The sequence below is a fragment of the Panthera tigris genome, chromosome C2 (genome assembly GCF_018350195.1).
Source record: "Panthera tigris isolate Pti1 chromosome C2, P.tigris_Pti1_mat1.1, whole genome shotgun sequence".
Lineage (NCBI taxonomy): Eukaryota > Metazoa > Chordata > Mammalia > Carnivora > Felidae > Panthera > Panthera tigris.
The window spans coordinates 80493122-80516187 of record NC_056668.1 but is presented as its reverse complement, the minus strand read 5'-3'; the positions used below and the strand labels follow the sequence as shown (position 1 = coordinate 80516187).

Below are 23066 nucleotides of genomic sequence, written 5' to 3'. Positions count from 1 at the left end.
CTGGCCAGCGCCTCCAGGGGCGGGGAGGGGCCAGCGGGCAGTGCAGCCGGGGATGCAGCCTTAGGGCACTCTTACCTGCTGTTGAATTTTTCAGGGTGCTTCTCTCTCATCACGTGGAATCTGTGTGCAATGGAAGCATCCTGAAAGGGAAAGAGAGGAAAGCAGACACCTGGTTAGTGGTCATGACCCTGCAATGCGGAAAGGAAAGGAAGCACACAGGCTCTCACTAAAATCCCCCAAACCTGAGAGTCCATGTCAGAGAGCAGAACATGAGGCTCCCACAAAGGGTGAACACCAGGTCCAAGGTTAGGGGCTAAGGCCACCAATGCTTGTAGAGCCTATGTCAGGTGACTCCTTGCAGCTTCCCCTCTCTGCCACAGTTCAGGGTGAATGAAGGGGACAGCCGCTGCCCTTTGAGGAGAGGGAGGGTGTCTGGGTGTGGGGGCAGCTGCAGTGCAGAAGCCCGCGTGTGGAGCTGAGTGTGAATTTCTGGAAATGCCTTGCCATATTAACTCTTTTAAAAAAATACTTTTTATTTTGGAATATTTTAAGACTCACAAGAAGTTGCAAAAATAGTACAGAGAGTTCCTGTATCCCTTTCACCCAGCTTCCCCCAATAACATCTTATGTAACTACAGTACATTGTCAAAACCAGAAAACTGACGTCGGTAGGTGCTGTTATATATTAACTCTAATCATCCATATCAGTAGAAATAATTAGTGGCATTGAATAACAGGCTTCGTGGATAATAAAAATATGTTTAAACTTCTGGCTTCTGTTTCTTGATCTCCACAGAAAGGACTTTCCCCAAGGTCAAGAGGAGTCTCACTACCACACTCGATGGACACTTTGCTGTCCTCCTATTTGCACACGCCTTTGCTTTGCTACTGGCCACCTGCACCTCAGAGCTCAGTTAGGAAGACTCCCATGATGCCATGCTTCCAGGCTCTCCATCCCCTGACCAGAACTTCTCAACCCTGAGTCCATCTGCGGCCTACATTCATGGGCCATCTCGAGTTCTCATGCTTGTTTTTAGCATCTCTGATCCCTAGAACCAACCCTGAGCTTCGGACCTAAAATTGAGCTCATCTTTCCACCTCACACTTGGTCTTTCACCCTCATTAAGAGTCTCATCTTCCCGCAGGAGAATGTGTTCCGCCCCTTCGCCACTCAGTCCTCGTGTGAACACACTGGGTGCGGGCGGTGGGCTTTAGAAATAAACAGGCGAATTGGGCTGGGGTGGGGAGTGACACAGAAACAAGGGAGCTGACTCAGACACGTGCAGGAAAAACGCTACAGAAACTCATTTACTGGACCGCGTGGCTAAAACAGAACTGAAATTCCATTTCAGTGGATGCGTATTAATTCCGTTTCTTGATGCAGACTCACAAAAGATAATTTCTGACTGTTGTCATTATTCTTTTCACATCAGGAGGTAGAGTTCAGTGAAGAAGCTTTTTTGGAGCATGCGCTGTGTGTGTGGTGAAGAAACTACAGGCTAATGGTGAAGACAGAAAGTCCAGAAGCAAGTTAGGGGGCAAAGAGGGGCTTCTGTAATACTTAGCAGAGGAGCCCAGCCAGCTAGGAGCCCACTACAGAGGCAAGTTGAAGATACGGGCTTGGTTTGTGGTTGGCAAACACTGCCTGCTGAAATAATGTTCTGGGAATTTAACATTCAAGCTCTAGTTATGGTTTCGTTTTTCCTTTAAGTCCCATGGAGGGTTGCAGGTCCTGGTTAGGCACCCACTGTGGACACGAGGTGGGCGATGCACAAAGGCCCTGAAGCGTCTATCCCTGGGGTGGGCGGTGGGGGGTGGGGGGCGGCCTGTGCTCCTCCCCCAGGCAGCAAGGGCTTCGCTCTCCCTCCCGCGCTCTGAGCAAGTTTGGGAACACCCTGAATAAGATTCATGTGACATCTGTCAAATGCTTCTCTGGGATTCAAGAAAACATTTCATCTACTTGTGTTCCTTTGAAGCACTAATTTTCTTCTGTCAGGAAAAAAGAAAAGAAAGAAGGAAAACGAAAGAAAAAAGCCATCACATGTTGCCTGGCATGATTTGTACTTCACGACCCCCGCACCCCCCCCCCCCTCCAACCCTCTGCCAGGACTGTTGTGACTGGCTCCTGATTTTCTTATTCTCCAGAATCTGTGCACAGGCTTCCTACTCTCTGCATAGTTCTGATTATTCGGAGTTGTGTGTGTTTTTTTTTTTTTTTTTAACTATGTTTTGCAAAGCTGCTTTTCACAGAGACCAGCCTTTACCATATTATTAGTTAAGCATGTGGTTCCAATATAATCGCTTGACAAATACACAGAGTAGCAGGGGAGAGCTGAGCAGTTCCTTTGCTGTTCAGTCTTGAAAAGGCCATGCTAATAAAGACTCTGACTCTGACCATGTTTCTCTACTTGGAGATTTACCTGTGCCTTCTGTTGAGTTCTGTGCCGGGCACTGAGCTGGGTGTATTTACATTCAATCGTGATTTCTTTTAAATTTTGGAAGCCAGTGCTACAATGAGTCAAACCCTTTCTTGGTAATAATGACAGCAAAATGAGACTTCTGTTCTGAAGGGACAAGGGGACCAGCATTGCAATGATGGCATTTCTGAAGGCCACACGCTCTGGGGGCCTTTCTACGAAGTTTTGGGTACAGAAAAGAAGATGGGTAGTGCTTTCCTGAGCTAAAACTAAAAATCCAAAAGATTTTTGCGCCCCTTCCAAATATAAGCAGCAGTCATTTGGACTCTGAGACATTTGGATGTCTGGGCCAGTGCTGTCCAAAAGAAATAAATAGAAAATTTCCCAGTAGCCACATTAAAAAAGTGAAAAGAAAAGGGTGAAATTAATTTTAATGATATATTTCATCAACAAATATTATCACTGCAACATGTAGTTAATATAAAAATTATTGAGATATTGGGACACTCGAGTCGGTTAAGTGTCTGACTCTTGATTTCAGCTCAGATCAGGATCTCACAGTGCATGAGTTCGAGCCCCACATCAGGCTCTGTGCCGACAGCGCAGATCCTGCTTGGGATTCTTCCTCTCTCTCTGTCCTTCCCCTGCCTGTACTCTCTCAAAATAAATAAACAAAACCTTAAAAAATGGAGATATTTAAAATTCTTTCCTACTACATTTTTGAAATTTGGTGTATGTTTTGTATTTATAGCATCTCTCAACTTAGACTAGGACCATTGCAAGCACACCATTGCCTCATGTGGCTGACGGCTACCATACCGGACAAACGCAGGTCTAAGTCACTTTGGCAGCTTACGTTGATAAAAAGACAAAGAAGATAATAAAAACACATGATTTGGAACCTGGATTGTTCTGAAAACTTACGGCAGGTTGGAGGATGAAAAAGAGTGCAGACCCCTTGTCCAAGACATCTCTCAGTGAGTCCCGTTGTCTTAGTACCTGCATGGCTCTCACAGGTGACAGACAAGAACATGACACTGAGGAAACCCAAAAAGTTGCAGGGAAAATGATAACGTTTTGGTAAATTCCCCAATGGGGAGGAGGCTCATCATGGTGGAGACTTAGCTGGTGAAGCCTGAGAAATACAATCTGGAAGGTGGAAGATGGTGTGTGGGTTAGCGTGATGCCTGTGGCCTCTCCTTGGCCCCTGGGTTCCCCTAGCATCAGAAATAGATTTCATTGAATCAAGGGATTAGCTGTTCACTCCTCCTGTTAAGGCCCAGTGAAAGCAGAGCCTTTGAGGTATTTGGAGTTACACATACCCCAGGCATTATTTCACAGTCCCCAACTTCCTGTCACTGATACCTGGCCATCCTGACATTTCTACAAATCCAAAAATAAAGACCAGGGACGAGGAGGCCAGAGAAGCCAGAGGAAGTAGCAGCCTGAATGACTATGTTTAAAATCTCCTGCCAATGGATGTTATCAGTTAGGGGGACTGAGAGGGCCAACTATTCCAGTTCTTCACTGGGAGTGGGCCGGCATGTAAGTAGGTGATAGAAATGTGGTGGTACTGAGGTCACAGTCACTCTCTAGATGGGCCAGGAGAGTGTGTGTCCTGTTTATCCCTCCATGTACTACATGGTTCTGTTGGCACCAAGGGGACCAGGTGAACTTGTCAGGGCAAAATCTTTACCACCTGGGGCCACCACAGCAGCAGTCATTGTCATTGCCTTCATACACACAAGGCAACAGACATCTGTTATCAGTTAAGATATTCCAGGTCCTTCAAAAGAGGCAAAGACTTTGCAAGGCTCTCTTTGCCAAAGGAATCTGACTCTAATTATCACAAGGAAGTAAATTGTGGGTTGGTTTACATACCTACTTCTCCTCTTACAAAGTTTGGGAAGTCAAACAGGGAGGAAGAGCTTCTGCAAATGTCAGCTCCAGATTCTGTTAGGGTTGCGTGTTGGCTACTTGTTTTCTCAAGAATTTCCCTTTCCAACTTTTAAAGAGCGAGCATACAAACCCAGCAAACATTTTATTGAGAGAAGCCTAAGGGTATACCAAGGAGATAAAAAACAGTCCTGGTTCCTCACTGCTTTGCAATAGAATGTTAAATACGCACAGGCTAAAGGTGTATGAAAACAATCACGAGGAAGATACCGTGAAGTTCTTTATAACTTGAAAGATGAACGGATTGGATTATAATAAGTCAGCCCCAGGCAAATAAATACCCTGCCCACTGAGTGTGATGGAGAATCTGTTTGTATGCATTTCCTTGGGGGACAATAAGATGGTCTTCTTTTCCTTCCTCCTGTCCCTCAACTTCCTTCCTTCCTACTTATTTGTAAGAATGAATTAAAACCATCATCATCATGACTCTTGGGATTACGGCTAGGTTATCTAGTTAATGTGAGGCTGTTTATTCCTTTTTGGTGTGTTTATCCATCTGGTCAGGAAATACTAAGTGAGTGAAATTTCTTGCATATGGCACCGTGTAGAGACAGACCAAGAGGTATCAGGAATCATGTTTTGGCAGCCAGAGTTGAGTGTGTTAAGAAAGAGAAGATGTGGGGCTAAAGACTCTGAAGGCAGCCATGGCTGTAAGCTGCCATCTAGAAGTTTCTAGGCAGGGCACCCAGCCCTGCTACTCAGCTCTCCCGTTTGTCTGGCTGCTTATAGAGCCTGGGTCCCCTCCTTTCTATCATTTTTCCCCTTCATCCAGCTCAGTTCCGGTTTCTGCTCCTGTGTAGGTCCACTTCCTTTGGCCATTCTTCTCTGTTCTGATGGGGTGTCTCCACTCACTGAAGACTTTGTTGGGACCATCCACATCAGAATTCTCTCAGAGGCCTGTTAAAAATGCCAACTCGAAGACCTGGCTCAAACCAACCAAATCAGAATACAAACTAGGATCTGTCATGGGGGCGGAATTTACATTTCTGACAAAGGGCACTGGTGAGCCCTCACACATTGGATGTTGAGACTCCCCCCACGGTGTTGCTGTGAGGGGAAGCATTTGAAGACAGAGGGGGCTGTGCAGAGGCCCCATGGCTCGTGGTCCACAGCTCAGTGAGCTCTGGTGCTCGACACTCACTCATGGTTCCAGCTCCACTCACCAGCTGCTACCTGTCTCCTTATTGTTCTAAGCTACAGTTCCTCCTGACAAAGTGCCAAAGGATAATGCCTATACCTACCAACAGGGAGCTGTACCTGCCATGCAGTAGGCACTCAATACCTGTTAGCAAGCTATGCCCTGGTTACTACAGGAAAAAGACACAAGTGTTGGTGAAACTGTAATGATGGGAAGCCCACACTCCAGAAGGCTCCTGAACGCCAGATCTGTCAGGCAGGTCCCACTGGCAACAGCTGAAGGCTGTGTGTTCCCACTGGGGGAAGTGGCGCCTGAGCTGGTGGTCCACAAAGGAGAGAGGCCTTTAAGCCAAGAAAAGGAGCAAGGGGTCCGCCTAGGTCACTGAGGGGACAGCTGGAAGAGGCCTAGGGAAAGGTGTCTCCCCCACCTGATGCCAGGAGAACTGCGGAGATAAACCCGATTGGGGCACAGAGCCCCCTTAATATGCTGCCAGTCCAATCATCCATCCTCTCAGACCCTGACCGTGGGTACAGCGATACCTCTGTCTTCTGTTGTAGTCACAGAAAACTAGTGCTGACTTAGGAGTCAGAAAATGAAAGCAAACCCCTCCATTTGACTCTCTGTTTCCTCACCCACAAAATGGAGAGAATACTGCCCTTCAGTGTAGTTGTAAGAATAAAAAAAAATCTATAAATATGGTAAATTTGAAATCCAGTAAATACAACATATTTTAAAACATCCTTCCCTCTGCCGTGGCTCCTCTCTCAGTCTTTTTTTTTTTTTAATTTTTTTACATTTATTTATTTTTGAGAGATAGAGTGAGACAAAGTGAGAGCAGGGGAGGGGCAGAGAGTGAGGGAGACAGAATCTGAAGGAGGCTCCAGGCTCTGAGCTGTCAGCACAGACGTGGGGCTTGAACCCATAAACTGTGAGATCGTGACCTGAGCCAAAGTCAGACACTCAACCTACTGAGCCACCCAGGTGCCATTCTCTTAGTCTTCTTATTAAAAAACAAAATCCTGGGGCTCCTGGGTGGCTCAGCGGTTAAGCGTCCGACTTCGGCTCAGGTCACGATCTCATGGTCCGTGAGTTCGAGCCCTGCGTCAGGCTCTGTGCTGACAGCTCAGAGCCTGGAGCCTGCTTTGGATTCTGTGTCTCCCTCTCTCTCTCTGCTCCTCCCCCGTTCATGCTCTCTCTCTGTCTCAAAAATAAACATTTTTAAAAAAAAGCATTAAAAAAAATAAAAAATAAAATAAAATAAAAATCCTTTCCTTAAACCTGCTCTTCCCCCAAGCTACCTATTATTTTCCCCTTCTACTTCCTTTTTCTTTTAAAGCCACCAACAATTTCAAAGGAGGCACAGGTGAGGATGGCTGACAAGCAAAGGTATCACACAATCTGGGCCTAGGTGGTTGGTTTGGAGGGACTCATTTGCATATGAAAGTGGGCAGCGTAACTGCAAAGGTGGGGAAACAGAGGAAAGACTGTAAGGCAGGGGTGCCTGTGTCATTCCCAGCCCTCACTAGTCGAGTGTCCTGAGGCCCCATCTGTAAAATGGGGACTGTGGGGACAATGATACCCACAAGACTGTGATGAGGATTGCAATATATAAGGTCTAGCGTAGAGGAGAGCACATAATAGGTGCTCAATAAATGCTAGTATCTTTGTTGCATCCCCCTCCAAAACCCCAGCTCTATCTATGGAATGGATGGTTCTCTTTTCTCCCTGATCCCATTCTCAACAGTTTGGGAAACAGTGTCCACACCAGTCCTCTTAGGCCCAGAAGCTGAGTTCAGTAAAACAAACTAACTGAGTTGTGCTAGATGTGCTGGGGGCTGGAGGAAGAAAGAGGAGTGTGGCACTGTTCTTGTGCTCTGTGTGTGTGTGTGTTGTGTGTGTGTGTGTGCTGGGGGTTGTGTTAGAGGGGTGTGTTGGGTGTATGTGTGTCAGGGGTGTTAGGGGTGTGTGTTGGGTGTATGTGTGTTGTGTGTGTGTTGTGTATACGTGTATTGGGTGTGTGTGTTAGGGGCATGTTTTGCGTGTAATGTGTGTTGGATGTGTGTGTGTGGGGGGGGTGTTAGGTATATGTGTGTTGTGTGTGTGTGTTTTGGGGGTATGTGTTAGAGGAGTGTGTTTGGTGTAAGCATATCGGGAGTGTGTGTTAGGGGTGTATGCTGGGAGTATGTGTGTTGGGTGTGTTGGGGGGTGTGTATGTGTGTTGGGGATGTGTTAGGGGTGTGTGTTGGGTGTATGTGTGTTATGTGTGTGTATGTATGGTGTGTGTGTGTATGTACCTTGCAGGTGTGTGTTAGGGAGTATGTTGGGTGTGTGTGTGTGTGTGTGTGTGTGTGTTGGGGATGTGTGTTGGGAGTATACTAGGTGTATGTGTTAGGCGTGTGTGTTAGTGGGGTATATTGCGTATATGTGTGTTGGGTGTGTGTGGGGGGGTTGGGGTGTGTGTTGGGGGGTGTGTTGGGTGTATTATGTTGGGGTGTGTTTGTGTTGGGAGTGTGTGTTAGGGCAGTGTGTGTGTATTGGGTGTGTATGTGGGGGGTGTCTGTGTGTTGGGGGTGTTAGGGCAGTGTGTGTACATGTGTGTATTGGGTGTGTGTGGGGGGGTGTCTGTGTGTTGGTTGTGTGTGTATGTGTTGGGGGTGTGTGTTAGGGCACAGTAAACCAATCCCTTCAACTTAGTGCAGAGACTGCACTGATGGGGTGAATGCAAAAGGCTATGGAAGCACCAAGGAGGAGCATGGAGCTCAGCTGAGAGGTCAGCTGGGAGGAGACACCCCCCAGAGGTTCATGAGCACCTGGAGTGCAGGAATTCAGTTGAGCCCAGGTGAAAGAACAGAAGAGAAGGAATTCTGACAGCTAAGCCAGCCAAGCCAGCTTGGGACCACATGGTTCTCCTTGGAGGATCAGAATTCTCAATTCTGGAAGCTTGCATGAGAGTCTTCTCCTGACCTTGCCCCTTGGTTATTTCCTGGTGTTGCTTTTTTAAAACTGTTTCAAATCATCCTAAGGGTAAGTTTGTTTTTCAAAAAATTCCTTATTTTCTTTTGTTAGTTAAAATTATAGGGAAAATAATTTTCTCCATAACCTAGGGTTTGGGACCTTCAAGGTGTCTATGCCTAGGCCAGATGCAAGGATGCTTAGACCCAAGTTAAGACTGGGGGCAGCTGACAGAGGTAAAGAGCAGGGACTCAGAGGGGGACAACAGAAGACCAGAACCTTTTTGCCACCCAAACATTTCTCTTCCATGCAGAAAGGCAATCCTTGACCAACTCACCACACCAATGGAGAAATAGTTGTTCATGATGTTGTACGGGACCTGGTCCCCATTCTCCACCTCTTCTCTGGGGCTGACTTCCAGATGCCAGCGGTCTAGCATCACCAAGGGGCTCTGCTCAATGTCCTTCAGGATTTTTGTCAAGCTGCCCCCTTCATAACCTGTGGAGCATGGCATTACATTTGTCTCCAGAGCAAAAAGGCTAAGTTGTTGTTGATGTACAGGCAGCTGTCAGGGCAGGGAACCCTGTGGGCATCTGTGATCAGGAGACCCTCCCCCACCAACCAGTGTGTCTGGGGGCCAGAGAGAGTTATGTTCCCTGAGCCATGGAAAAGGACAGAACAATAGGGCATAGAAAGAAAATGGGAGATTTGGAAGCCAAAGTAGTCAGGGTAGTGGTGGGAGCTGGCCAAAGTTGGGCAGGCTTATGTAGCTAAAAGAAACCCTAGAGAATTATTGGGCTGGGTGGGAGAACACAGGACAACAAAGGGTTCATTCCAGGACTTTGTCATGTTGCAGATGGACAGTATGATAGAGTTTTAAGATGGACCCCACTATCCCTTCCTACCCCAGCCCCTAGGTATATACCCTGCAAAAGTCCCAGGACTTATAAATAAGATAGGACAGTCACTGCCATGATTAGGCATCTTATATGGCACAGTTGACTTTAAGCAAGGGAGATTACCTGAGTGGGCCTGACCTAATCAACTGAGTCCTTAGAAAGGACTGGGCTGTTCCTTAAGAAATAGATTCAAAGCTTGAGAGGAATTCTCAAGGGAGAATTCTCTGATGCTGGCTTTGAAAATGGAGTAATTCATCTGTCAAGGAAAAAGGAAGCCTCAGGGATGTGATAGTGGTCCCAGCTAACAACCAGCAAGGAAATAGGGACTTCAGTCCTACAACCAAAAGACTCAATTCTGCCAACAACCTGAATGAGCTTAGCAAACTCTCTGTCCAGAAATTCCAGAGAAGAGCACAGCCTGTCCAACACCCTCATTTCAGGCTGGGAGGCCCTGAGCAGAGAACCCAGTCACGCTGTCACAGGCCTTCTGACTGACAGGACCATGAGCTGACAAATGGCTGTTTTAAGCCTCTATATTTATGATAATTTTTATGCAATAGAAAAGTCATATAGAAAGAGAATTGTAAGTCATGAGAGGTTAGTGGGAGAGTCAGTCTTTCCTTTCAGATAACACTTCTGTGTTCCTGCTTACCTTCAGGGCAACCTTGAAGAGTATTTCCACGTTGCTAGTTTGGTCAGCTCCCTAGGGATGCCTCACAAGATAGCAATGGTAGTCACCATGTAGTTAAGGGCCTGGGGGCTCTCTGGGAGCACAGGGCTGTGCTTACTGCATGAAATTTGTGCTGAGCTATGCTGCCTAGATGCACAGAGCATGGGGCTATATTCTGCTTCCTCCCCTGGAACAGAGGGGCTCTTCCCTAGCCTCAGTGTGTGGCTGAAGACATCAGTTCCTGCCGACTTCCTTTTGGGCTGGCTTCTGCTTGATCTACCCCTGCCACCAGGCATATACCCAGCTCCGAACACTGACCGCTGCCTGGCCTGGCCTTGAATTCTCTCTGAACGCATCAGCCATCTGGAATCCCACCCCTGTTCTGCCTGCCAGACTGCTCGGTCCCTTCCATGTGCTGCCCTGGCCTCCTCTGTTCTCTGGAGCATTCCCAGATCTATGGGTTCTGTTGCAGTTTACAGAGTTCTCTGTAGCTCTTGCCTCTTGTCCCATAAGCTGGTCACTAGTTTGAGATCCCCCACAGGGGGATTTCAAAAGGAGCGCCAATGGACGTGGAGCCTACGATGATCTGGATGCCCCTGGTAGCTGGCAATGTAGCTTTTCAGTTTGCATTCTGAATCCTAGTTCAGAAGAATAGCAACAATTTGCAGAGGAGGGAATTTTATTCAGAAAATGCCTAAGTGTGCCCCTACTCAAGCGAGTACTGTGGGGGGAGATAGATGAGACTACCCTAAAGCCAAGTATGTCCTTCCAGGGTAGGCAGGCTCTTCGCTGATAGTTTCAGGGAGATAGTAGACATATTGAGGGGTAAATGCAGATCTCGGCAGGATGCGGAAGGCAAGGGAATGGTCACGGAGTAGATATGACTCTGTGGAATGTAATTATTAAAAGGGAAGTTGAGCCTAGCTCTGCAGAGCATCCCTTGAAATTGGAGTGCTTGTCCCCAGGATAGTGCCACCTGCATGCACACTCACCTCCTCCCCAGCGGAGACAGCGGGCCAGGTCATTTCCTGTTCCAAGAGGCAGGACAGCCACCGGTGGATGCTTTGCGAAGTTGGCCTTATCTGCAGCCCATGCAGAGGAAGAGAAAATCATATGCCACTGGATTACAGAAACTTTGGGTTATCTATCCTTGATCTTATGCTTCAACCCTTCCATAGCATTCTTTGCTTGAATAGCTCCATGATGGAGAGAGAACACACTACCTCCTAAAGCTGTCTCTTCCATCTGCAGCGTGTGAACCACTACTAAGGATTCTTTCATATTGAGCTGACGGTCTCCCTGTAACTTGCACCTGCTTATCCTCATTTCATCCAAATTCTGTCCTTTGGGGTGACAGCATACACCTTGAAAACAGTAGTTCCGTAATCATAACTAACACTTTCTCCATTTATCCCTCAGACCAACTCTGCAAGGTATTATTATTCTCCTCATAGATGAAGAAGCTGAGGTTCAGAGGGGGAAAGTAAGTCCAGAGTCAGGATCCAAATCCAGATCTCTGTGTTCCCAAGCCCAGTCCCCTCCTTGCTTCAGGGGCTAGGCAGGTGCATGGGCAGTAGAACAGCTGAGTCTGAGAAATCAGGGAATAGTGGGGCCTTTTGGAAAACTGAAGCTGCCTCAGGTAAAGTCACACAGGTTCAAAGTTTAAAAATAATATTGCGTCTGACAAACAAAACCTCAAGGTGTCATTTGGCACCCAGGTACCAGTTTGTCACTTCCACCCACCCTACCCCAGACTTGCAAATACACAATTCCTAACCTTATCTCCCATGCTGGTTGTGAGGGAGCATCAGACTGAAACATCAGAGAAAACACAGCAGAACACGTGTGGCCTAATCTGGCTGCAGGTCTACAGCAACACGTTGGCCACCCTGAGAAAGCTGGAGCAGGCCCGGGCACCCACTGGGCTCCAGGGGGCGCCACTGACATAAACTGCGGCACGCTTTGGGGCCTGGGGATGTGAGTAACGCTGATTGAGCAGTGTGGGTGGGGGGAGGGGTGATGCAGGAATCAGCAAGTGAGGCTAATGCTAGGGCTGCCCCAGCAAAAGGGGAGTTCATAGGTCCCCCGCGTTCTCTGACTTATGCTGGAAATGGCGGAGCTCAGGCAAGACCTGGGGCTGAGATCATCACCAGGAGGTGTAAGTTGGGGGAGAGAGCAAAGCGATGGACTCTGCCATGGTTCCCAGAACACACGGTCTGCATTTATGCCTCCCTGCCTTTGTACGAGCTGTGCCTTTTACTTGGAAGGCCCTTGTTTCCTTATGTCTGCTCCTTCTGTGGTCCCCATCTCAACAGGTCCCCATCTTCATGCATTGAGGCTAGAAACCCAGATGTCATCCTAGGTTTTTCCCTCTTCCTCACCCTGCTCAGTTTCCACATGCTCTTTCCTTAATAGATCTGTCCACCGTCTCTTCTAGCTATTCCTATGGCGATGCCTGAGCTCCCCGACATGATTCCTTCCTCCTGGTCTTGAAGCAACTGCCTCCTCTCTGCCTTCTCAGCCTCAGTTCCCCCAGTGGCTCTCCACACCTTTAAGGCAGGCTGTCCCTGAGCTGGAGCCTGAGCACTGCAGTCCCCTGCTCTCTGCTTTCCTTCTGTCGTGGCTGCTCCCATCATCTCCAACATGGTACTGGGGTCTGCCTTCCACTCTAGCCTCCTCCTGCTTGACATGTCAACCATGCTTAAGTATTTTCAGTGCCTTAAGTCATAAGCTCTCTGTTGCTTAGGTGCTGCCTCTGGGGGACCCTCCCTGCTTGCCCTAGTCTGGGCTAGGTGCCTCTCCAGAGTGTTTCTTCAGCACCAGGAACAATCTCCCAATTGACTCTTGTAATTGATTACTCACTTCTTGCCTCAATGTGCTGTATCCTCCCTGGGGGAACTATATCTCATCCACCACAAGTATCTCTGCATACATTACAGAAGGCCTACTATGTACTGGTGCTGTGTCGGGTGCTATGACTCTAATAGTGGGTCAAAGTGCCAAGACACAGGCTCTCATGATGCTTACAGTTGAGAGGGAGAGACAGATATTAATGAGGTCTTCATATAAATGAGGCATAATTTCACATTCATACTGGAAAGGGAAAAAGTGTGATCATATAATAAGGTGACTGAGGTTGGATCCTCTGAGGAAGCTACACTTTGGCTGAGATCTGAAGTAGAAGTTGACCAAGGAATGGCCAGGGAGCATACCAGACAGGAGGAACCACTTGTGCAAAGGCCCTGTGGGAGAAGGGAGACTGGTATATTCAAGGGTCCGAGAGAGGGACTGAGTGGCTGGAGTCCAGAGAGAGAAGAATGGAGGTAGGAAGTAAGACTGGAAGTAAGCAGCTGCTGCAGCAGCTTATAGACCATTACAGACCATTTGAAAGGTTTTTGTCCTTATCCTAAGAGTATTGGGAAGACACTGATGTGCTTTACACACATCATGAACCCACTGACATTCAGGAAAGACCACTCTGGCTATAGAGTATAAACAGATCAATGGGAGGACCAACACAGGGTGGCAGAAGGCACTAAATAAGTAATTTAACATTCCTGAATGAATGAATGAATGAGCATTATGCAGTTATTCCCTCCATGACTGTTTCTTTTCTTCAGGTTGCCAGCCTGTTACATGACCTTTCTTCTTCCAGTTTTGGGCATAGACTTTCCCCCGTGTTCTCTGGAATAGCTATCTCATAGGAATAGCTAGAAGAGACAGTGATGAGATGGTGAAGAGACGGTGAAGACAGATGAATTTTATAAAGTCACCAAAGCCTACATTCTCCTTCGTGATGGAGAGGGAACCATGTGAGCGGCTCCCAGGACTGTGGCCATCCACCCTTTGCTGATCAGCTTTTCCATCCTTGGCTCCCAGAGGATGCTTCCCCACTCCCACAAACAACTCCAGAGCCGGAGGTGACAGGAGAGCGTGGGTGCCTGTTTGGCAGGGTTGTGTCCATGGAAACTGAAGCGCCTGTGGGGAGCATAAGGCAGCAGGTGGGCCGGGTGTGGTCCCACCCTTCCTGGTGGTCTGCTTACGACCCCCAGAGGCACAGCCTTCCCTGCCCCAGTCAGGTTCTACCCATGCCCATCCCTGACTCCTCTCTTCCTCTCATCCTGATGGCTCCATCTTCCAATGCTATCCAGAAGCCAGCCGACCACTCCTCACCACTTCCTCTGTGTCTCCTGTTGTCCAAGCCTTGGTCACTTCTCACTTGGGTTGCTGCAGGTGCCTCCTGCAGGTCTCCCTGCTTCTGCCCTTTTCTCACGACCCGCTGTGTACTTTTGCTCGAAACCGTCCAGCATCTTGGGACATTTCTGGTATGAAAGCCATATTCTGTTTACTGCCCTCCACGTCCTAGTGACCTGGCCCTGTGCTATCCCAGTTTCATCCTCTGCCATTCTTCCCTCACACGCTCCATTCCAAGCACGCTCTGCAGTCCTGCTGCCTTCAGCAGCCTGGCTTTGCTCCTACCTCAGGGCCTTTGTATTTGCTGTTCCTCTTGCAGGGACTGCTATTTCCTCAAGTATCCGCATGGCTCACCTCTCCTCCAGGTTTCCATGCAAACATCATCTGCTATGTGATGTCTTCCCCAAACAGTCTTAGATCATAGACCACCCCCAGCCTTACCCCCGCTGGGCTCCTTGCCCCATCCCTGCTGTGTTTTTATCACCTTCTGCATGCTGTATGTTTCTCTTGTGTTTTGGTTTTTGTTTGTTTGTTTGCTTATTGCCTGTCTCTTCCGTCTAGAAAGGAAGCTCCGCAAGGGTGGGATTTCCATCTGTTTGTTCACTGTTGCATCTCCAGGGCCTGGACAGAGCATGGTACATAGAGGTGCATAGGCAGTATTTGTGGAAGGAGTGACAGACAATTCCACAGTTAGCTCCCATCATCTGCAGAGGATGAGATGTCCACGGACCCACAGATCCAGGCAGAGCTGGACTGAAACCCAGGCCTCCTGATTCCCAGCCTGGGCCCTCCCCACTGCCCTTCTAATCTAAGCATATTGGACACAGCCCAGTATGACCTTTCTTTGCTTGTACTGATCTGCACTTTCTAGACATGCTTTCTGGACTCAGGCTGCACGTGCTCAGCTCAAGGTGATTTGGCCAGGCTATGCACCTATGCTTAATTCTCTGGCCTTTATCCACTAACCCGGGTCTGCTTGGAGACCTAGTCCTGCCCTCCCTCTCCCCCTACCAGCTCCCCAATTTGGCCTGTCCTACCACCATCCAAACCCCAGCCATGTTTATGAGGCAAGACCTGAAACTAAACAGTTAATCTGTACTTGTCCTTCCATTTCTTTTTTTCACCCAAGGTAGATACAATGGTCAAGCACTGTAGTCAAGCAATGGTCCAAGAGTGGAAACAAGGATGAACCAGACATGGCTCCATTTCTCTTTCCTGTGTATTACCTTCCTCTGACTTTAAACATGCCTACAATAAATAAACTCTAAAGCCCCTCCCAGCCCTTTCTTACCAATGCAATCTAGAATCCAGCCAACCGTCCCATCTCCTCCACAGGCTAAAACACGGAAGTCTGGAGTATCACGGAAAAAGTTCAACCTGGGAAGTAAAAGGCCAAAGCGGTCTTATTTACTAGGTTGTGGTGGACATTTGACACTGCTTGAGTCAGGGTCTCCCCTGTTCCCTGGGAGTATGTTACGGCCCTGATTTCTTTTGGGGTTGAAAGGGTCACTTAGCATTCTAAAACCAGAACTTACAAGGGAAGCAGTACCACATAGAGAAGAATCCTGGGGAGCCGTCCTCGTATAAGGAGAATGTGACTCAACATTCAACACAAACAAATTGGTTTTCTAGAAAGTCTTTACTATTTGTGCAGAGGCAGCCATAGTTTGCTTATTTGGGCACCAATACAACCGACCCCCAACGATTGGACTCCTCTCTGGCTTTCCTGACTGTTCTGTCCTCACAAACTGTCCTCTAATTCAGGTGCCCTGAACTAGTAGATATTCAGCCCACTGTCCTGAGGGCCCAGACCCAAGGGGAGTGAGCACCATCCTTCCGAGGCCTTCACCTTTTAGAGCAGGGCTCTTTTTTTTATGTTAATTTATTTTTGAGAGAGAGGGAAAGTGCAAGGGAGGGGCAGAGAGAGAAGGAACCAGAGGATCCAAAGCGGGCCCTGTGCTGTCAGCAGAGCCTGATATGGGGCTTGCACTCACAAACCATGAGATCATGACCTGAGCCAAAGTTGGACGCTTAACCGACTGAGCCACCCGGGCGCCCCTAGAGCAGGGCTCTTTACCTGGGGCCCAGAGGTCTGTAGATAGAAACCAGAGGGCCACGAACATGGAGGAGAAAATGTTAAATGTTACACTCTTACCTTTCCTAAGCCCTGAGATTTAGCCTCTCCTTCAATTATGAAAGTGGGCAACAAATCACAGAGGTATTAACACTACCTGCGACTTTGTCAGAAAGTCAAAACCACAGGTATTTTAATGTTTTATCACAGTTGTGGCAGCTGCCCCCTACTATCACTTATGCTCATCTCTGCTTTTAATTAATAATAGTTATTAGACCGGTCTCTGGATCTTGCCAAAAATGTGTTAGTAGATCACATATGTTCCCATGTCACATACTTGTGTTTTTAATAATTTTGATGACTGTCTTTTCAGTAGCATTAGTTTCCCTGGCAATCCTCTACGTTTCATTTTATACCCTAACAAGTATTCGGAGAAGAGGTCCATTGGCTTCATCAAACTGCCAGATGGGTTTCTGGCACAAAAAGGCACAAAACCTTTGCTTTAGAACAAGTGTCACCTGTGAGCACACCGGGGTGGGACTCGGGAACTGAAGCTCAGAGGTTCCCCTTTTGCCCGGCCTGGGAGTCTGAAAAGACCCCTGGCTTTCTGAGTCACTGATGCGTCTGTGGGCGAATCAACATTTCCTCCCCTCCCCATCCCTTGCACAACTCTGCTCTCCTTTAGGAAGCGAATTCTGGACGGAGGCTCCTTTCAGTTAAACAGCCTGCCTGGTGACAGACTGACCCAGCAAAGACACTCAGGGCACAGCAGCCCTGGAAGTAGCCACCGGGTTTGTCATGAGGGGAAAAAGCAATTTAGGGTGGATGAGGTGAAGCTAGAGTACTGCATTCAAGCATCACAATGCCCTAAAAGAGAGGGGGCTGGTAAAGGTACTTGCAGGCTGCCCTTCAGTCACAGATCAGTGACTGCAATCGCAGTGACTATGATGGCACCCAGAGCAGCATAGGTGGGCCCTGTTTTGCAATTAGTTTTGCAGGTAAGTCATGGCTGACGTGCTGCACTTGAATTCATGTTACTTTCCCTCTTTTAACTGGGTATTGCCCCATCACAGCCATATAAATAACAGCTTTGTGGCAAACAACTGAAGACAGGGACACAGTCCCTTTTTATAGTCCCTCCCTGCCCCCACCCACTGAAGGTCTTGCCGAACTGTGAGTGGAAACGCAGGTTAGGAGGCTGGGCAAAGCAGCTGTCTTCTGGGAAGCCCAGCCCGGCCTGTACAGATCTGAGCACCTGGCATGGAGACAGGCTCGGGCTGGCCAGCAGATGTCTCTAGCGCACCAGCTCTGTCTGGGAAGGAGCCCTGTCTGGGTGCCTTCCAGCCCCAGGCCGGAGGGGCCTCTGATTACAGGGACCGCAGCCATCACATCCGTGCTGACACTAGGCCCAGCTCCTCCCACCAGAGCTGCACTCAGGCTGCCTGCCTCCTCTTATCACTCTCCCGCTCTGCTGGGCAGCGAAACAGCCAAGAGACACATTGCGGGAGAAGGGCCAGGGGCAGCTTAACAACCTCTAAACTGGATAATCCTGGAAAAAAAGTGATTTCACTGAATAACTAATTGCCCTGATCCTAAAATGCTCCCCCAACAGAACTTGCAGCAGAACTCTGAGTCAGCAGTATGGATTTCTGAGCTGCTGACAGTGACAGGAAAACTCTTTCCCCCTCCCTGATGACTCAGTATGAAGACACCAGCTAACACAGCCTTGCAGATAAGTTAACATAATTCACCAGCCCGCTCTTTCTGTCAATCAAATGAATGGCATATGTGCTTTTTTCTCTTTTACAGAAACAACAACTTTTCTCCGGGGTGGAGTAAAAGGAGGCGACTTCCCAGACTTAGCCATAAGGGGTGTTCCTGAGTATCTCCAGGAGCAAGTAAGAGTAGATGGGAGGAAAAGAAGATGAAAAGGGTAAAATGGCAGGAAGGATAAGTCCACAGATGAAAGAGACACGAAGGGTGACCAAAGACAGGTATCTTCTTCAGAAATGAAGGGTGGAGGAGGAGAGATAAGAAGATTGCTTCTCCATACCCTGGAGTGGGCCCCCCATTGTCCAGGTTGAAAACTTGTTTGGGGTTGAGCAGATAGTGGAATTTCCGAAGGATTCTATGGGAAAAAAAAAGAAAGAGGGAAAGAGAAACAGAGAAGAAGAATGTCATTGTGAGAAGTCACAGTAGGGCAAACACCTCTGGAGCCCACCCGTGGTGGGAATCTGGGTCCACTTAAACCCAAGAGGGGAGAAGACTGCATGCAGGCCCTGCAGACCCTGAAGTCCCAGGTCCAGCCAGCATCATCCACATTCTCACGCCTTGGCTCAAGGCCTCCCCACCACGCAAGATCGTAGCATTCAACCCCGGACCTCTTGCCGAGAATAAAACCTCTATTCTTCTTAAAGCTTTATCCTTCTCCCAAACATTCTGGATGTTCTAGGTAGTGTGATTCTGCTCTTTGTGGACTACACAGGGGTATCAAGGAACTCTCTATGGAAAGCTCCCCCAAATCTTCGGATCAGGAGGACATGCAGGAGGTGGGGCTGGGCAGGGAAAGGCTAGGGGCAGGGACAGTGACCACCTCTGGGCTGGGTGTCAAGGTTGCAGCGAATCAGGTCAGCTCAGCAGGTGCCTTGCTCCTTGGACTAGGTAGGGGTTCTCGCAGTTCTTGCTTCAACCCTACTTATTGTTTTTGTAAACCTGGATTCCAGATCACTGCATTGTCTGTCCATCATCTTGAGCTGAACAGGACAGGGTGTCAGAGCTGCCTTGCCCCTTTTCCCTCTCTCCTCTCACTCCCTTAGTGCTTCCAGGAGACTGGGCATTTTCTTCACTGATGAGGTGGTGCCCTGTTTTCTCAGGAGACGGACAGGCCAGGAGGTCCCAGTCAAGGGAGTCCCGCCCCACCTCTTAAATCAAGAAAGGACCTGGGAGGCTGAGAAGGAAACAGGCGTCTCAGAACTTGGTCCGACCCTGGGAGCCATGATAATGGCTGTGATGGGCCCTCGGCCAAGCATATGTCTACTTTAATCCTCACAATGCAGCTATGACAGGAGAAATTATTATCTCCAGTTACAGAGGAGGGAACCAAGGCACAGGGATGTTAAGCAGTCAGTTGAACCAGGTCATAAAGTGGTAAGTGGTAGGGCTGGGACTGAAACCCAGATCTGCCGGTCTCTGCAGTCCACCCTGTTGAGGGGAAGAAAAACCCTGAGTGAGGTGGTCTCAGCCTCTCCATTTTGAAAAAGAAGAGAACATACCTTTCTCCTTGTCTCCCTCCACTCTTGGGGTTCACCAAGACCAGCAGGGGGTGGGTACCCGGGGTGGGGATGATCTTATACTTAAAAGGTAAAAGAAAAAGAAATTAGCTCTTTTTCAGCCAGTAGGATGAATGAGAGGAGAGTTGACGCTAAGATGGCTTCCAGGAAAGGTGGATGGGAAGCATTTCCAGCATGGAGGAGAGGTAGTTGGGAGGTAGGTCTTTGTCCAGTGGCTGAGTTTTCTGAGGGGTGAAGCAGTTAAGTGTCTTTGACTCGAGTAGCCTTAAGTAGTGTTAATGGCGACAAGAGTTTGAGGCTGGGATCAGAGATGTGGCAATGGCACTGTAATTTCAGATCATTGAACGATGAATGGTATTGTGGCTATAAACACAAGATTATATATATATATTTTTTTTAAATTTATTTTTTAAGTAGGCTCTATGCCTAATGTGGGGCTTGAAATCACAACCCTGAGATCAAGAGTCTCACACTTCACTGACTGAGCCAGCCAGGCGCCCTACAAGCACAAGATTATATTTTGTGACGGATACAACTGAATATAATTTTAGAAGTTGTGGTCCTCTGGTCCTATACATCAATCAAATAACACTCATGAAGTTAACCATCATTTCCACCAGCACCTTCCAAATCCACATTCCCAGCCCCAGTTTTCCTCTTGAGCCCTAGTTCTACATTTCCTACTGTCCAATGGGTACCTTCAACCAAATGTCTCACCATCACTGCAAACTCACATGCCGGAACCTGACCTATCTTTCTTCCCCACAGAACTAGTCCTCTCTCCTGGCTCACTGTTTCTCTTAAACATACTATTTTCATTAATCTAGTCATCTAGGGAAGACCCTGCCCTGCCAATTATTTCCCTGGCTGTCCTTTTATCTCTGGCAGCTGCCATGGTACCTACCCAGCCCAGACCTTTCCCATCTCAGGTAAGTCTCATACGTGGTTTCCTTCCTGGGCCATCAGTCATGCCACTCCTGCTCGGAAACCTTTAATGACACCTTGTTTCCCAGAGGATATAATCCAAATTTCCCAACCCGGCATCCAAGACATTTCAGCATAGCCCCAATCTACTGTTGCCCCCTATAACCCTCAGCTGTGTCCCAGCCAAGCCTGGCTTTTATCCTCGAGTGAGTGTATCTCCTGACTTCCCACTCTGTGGGGCTGCTCACTCTGGTTTCTCCTCCTCCTTGGTGTCCCGAAGAGCCCACTTCCTTCTTAAAAAGAACTTTTCATTCTCGGGGCCCAATTCAAGAGCTACTTCCTCTATGAAGCTTTCCTCGATCATTGCAACTGAAACCATTGCACTTGAAGTATGTAGTATCATCTGGGCTTCTCTTGTTGCCCATTCACATGGGTTTTGTTTCATGTTTTCTTAGGTAAATGTCTCAAAATATCAAGTGGATTTGAAATGTCTCAGGAGCAGGGTGTGTGTGTGTGTATAACCCTCCCACCAAGCTCCCCATGACACCAGATATGGGAATGGGTACTTAATAAACGTTTGTGGATTCAGCTGAAGGACAGACTGATATGGAGATGTAGCCATATTCCATATTCAATGTGTGATGTCTACTTTTCCAGATCTCAAGCTAAAATTTCAGCAAACACAGCACCATGTTGTTTCAAATGGACAGTAGCATTCTTAGGATTTTTAAGAATCTTATCATCTGCCCAGGTGACTGTATGATACCCAGAAGCATCTTGGAGCCTGAGGAGTAATTCTTTACCTCCGGGAATGATATTCAAAATACTTAACAACTTGTACAGCATGGGCATTCCCAATCAAAGCAGATGCAGGGTAACGAGATGGACGCCAGCTGTAAACAACTGGCTTACCTGCATTGTGTGTGTGTGTGTGTGTGTGTGTGTGTGTGTGTGCGTGTGCATGCACTCCAGCTGCCTTTCTGCCTTTCTAGGCATCTACAGCTCTCCCATTTATTAAAGTTTCTCCATCATTAGTGTTTATCTTTTAATTTTCAAGACACATGAATCTGCATGTTCTCATTTAATCTTAGAGCATCTCTAGGAGGTGGGCAGTGCAGGGATTGCTACGCCCCTCCCTTTTCAAGGATAAAGAAGATCTTCTGAATCTGGTTAACTTTGTCTTGGCAGATCACATTCTAGACACAGCTTGAAAGTCTTGGAAAACCCACTGTATATTTCTTGGTCCACACTGCTGTTAGTATTGAGGTGTGCATATTGAAGTTTTATGTAACTTGTTCCTAAAAGGGTGATAAAATTTATTTGACCAGCAGTAGGATCAACCAACCTCCCCTTTTCACCACTTGCCAACAGTATGGTACTCAAAGATATTTACAGAAACTGGAAATAAAGTGTCCTGCTGTGTGATGTAATAGATCAGATGAGAAAGCAAATGTTGAGATATATTTCTCTAGAATGCAAACCCTGTCCTCCCCCATCTCCCCAACAGCCTTGAACCCACTCAGAATGAGAGATGGGACTTGAGGCTTGTGGAGGTACCTGCATCACAAGTTCACCCTTGGCTGACACGCTGCCATCAGACTTCCCACCTTGCCTGTCCTGTGATGAGAGGAAAGACAAACACATTTTGAAAAAAAAAAAAAAGTCAAATATAAAAAAAAAGTGATCAGAAGAAAAACAAATAGTTAATATAAAGAGAGAATACAAAACCAGTATAGAGTAGGGAGGAGTTTTTCAAAACAGGGCTTTGGATCGAAAAAAAAGAAATGCTTCCCTACGGGATTCTCTAAGACTCCCCAGGCCTCTATCATCGTTTGTTCTGACTTTAACTTCAAAACACTGGAACAGACCTAGGGAGAAGAAACGCTGAAATTGGCAGAAATCTACTTTGTTGATTTAGACGCTTGAGCTCTGGGAAGCAAGGTCTTAGATCTGGCTTCTCTGCTCAGCACTATCTAACTGATGTGATACTGAAGTAAGTTGTTTTGCTTAGTTTTGTATATCCTGGTTTTTTTTTGTTTGTTTTCTTCAGTGTTTATTATTTATTTTATGGAGGTTTATTTTGTATGATATAGTAAAATGTTCCAATCTAAATCTCCGGCTTGATGAATTTCTGCATCCTTACATGCCTTGATAACTACTGCCTCTTCAGGCATCACTCCTGCCTTTTAAATTTCATAAATGAAATCCTAGGGAGTGTCTTTTTTTGAGTCTAGCCTCTTTTGTTCAGCATTGTATCTTTGAGATTATCCATGTTTTTGCAGCTCAGCAGAGCTCTTCCCCACTGCAATGCAGTATTCCATTACACCGATATGCCTCAAACCCCTCTGTCAGCAGTCATTTAGATGGTTTCTAGTTTTTGACTGTTACGAACAAAACCAATATGAACATTCTTGTGCAGGTCTTTTGGTGGAATAAATGCTCATCTTCTGTTCTTCCTCCCTCCCTTTCTTCGAGCAAGTGGTGCAATTGGGTGGAGGAAGGGCAGAAGAGGGAGAGAGAATCCCGGGCAGGCTCCAAACCAGCACCAAGCC

At 47.5% G+C, this 23066-nt stretch overlaps 1 protein-coding gene and 1 long non-coding RNA gene across 2 annotated transcripts in view; one reads left to right on the top strand and one right to left on the bottom strand.

The window, feature by feature from the left end:
- The window catches only part of DGKG (diacylglycerol kinase gamma), a 201489-nt gene that overhangs the window by 84652 nt on the left and 93771 nt on the right, over window positions 1-23066 (bottom strand). The window contains exons 14-20 of the mRNA XM_042956236.1: window positions 22072-22131; window positions 19573-19652; window positions 18354-18428; window positions 15518-15603; window positions 11025-11114; window positions 8801-8961; window positions 76-140 (exon numbers count right to left, since the gene is read on the bottom strand). Of these exons, the coding sequence (XP_042812170.1) occupies window positions 76-140; window positions 8801-8961; window positions 11025-11114; window positions 15518-15603; window positions 18354-18428; window positions 19573-19652; window positions 22072-22131 (617 nt within the window). The remainder of the gene's footprint in view (window positions 1-75; window positions 141-8800; window positions 8962-11024; window positions 11115-15517; window positions 15604-18353; window positions 18429-19572; window positions 19653-22071; window positions 22132-23066) is intronic.
- LOC122230472 lies at window positions 17120-18720 on the top strand. The gene is made up of 2 exons (XR_006207442.1): window positions 17120-17298; window positions 18110-18720. It is a non-coding gene; the product is annotated as an uncharacterized LOC122230472 (long non-coding RNA).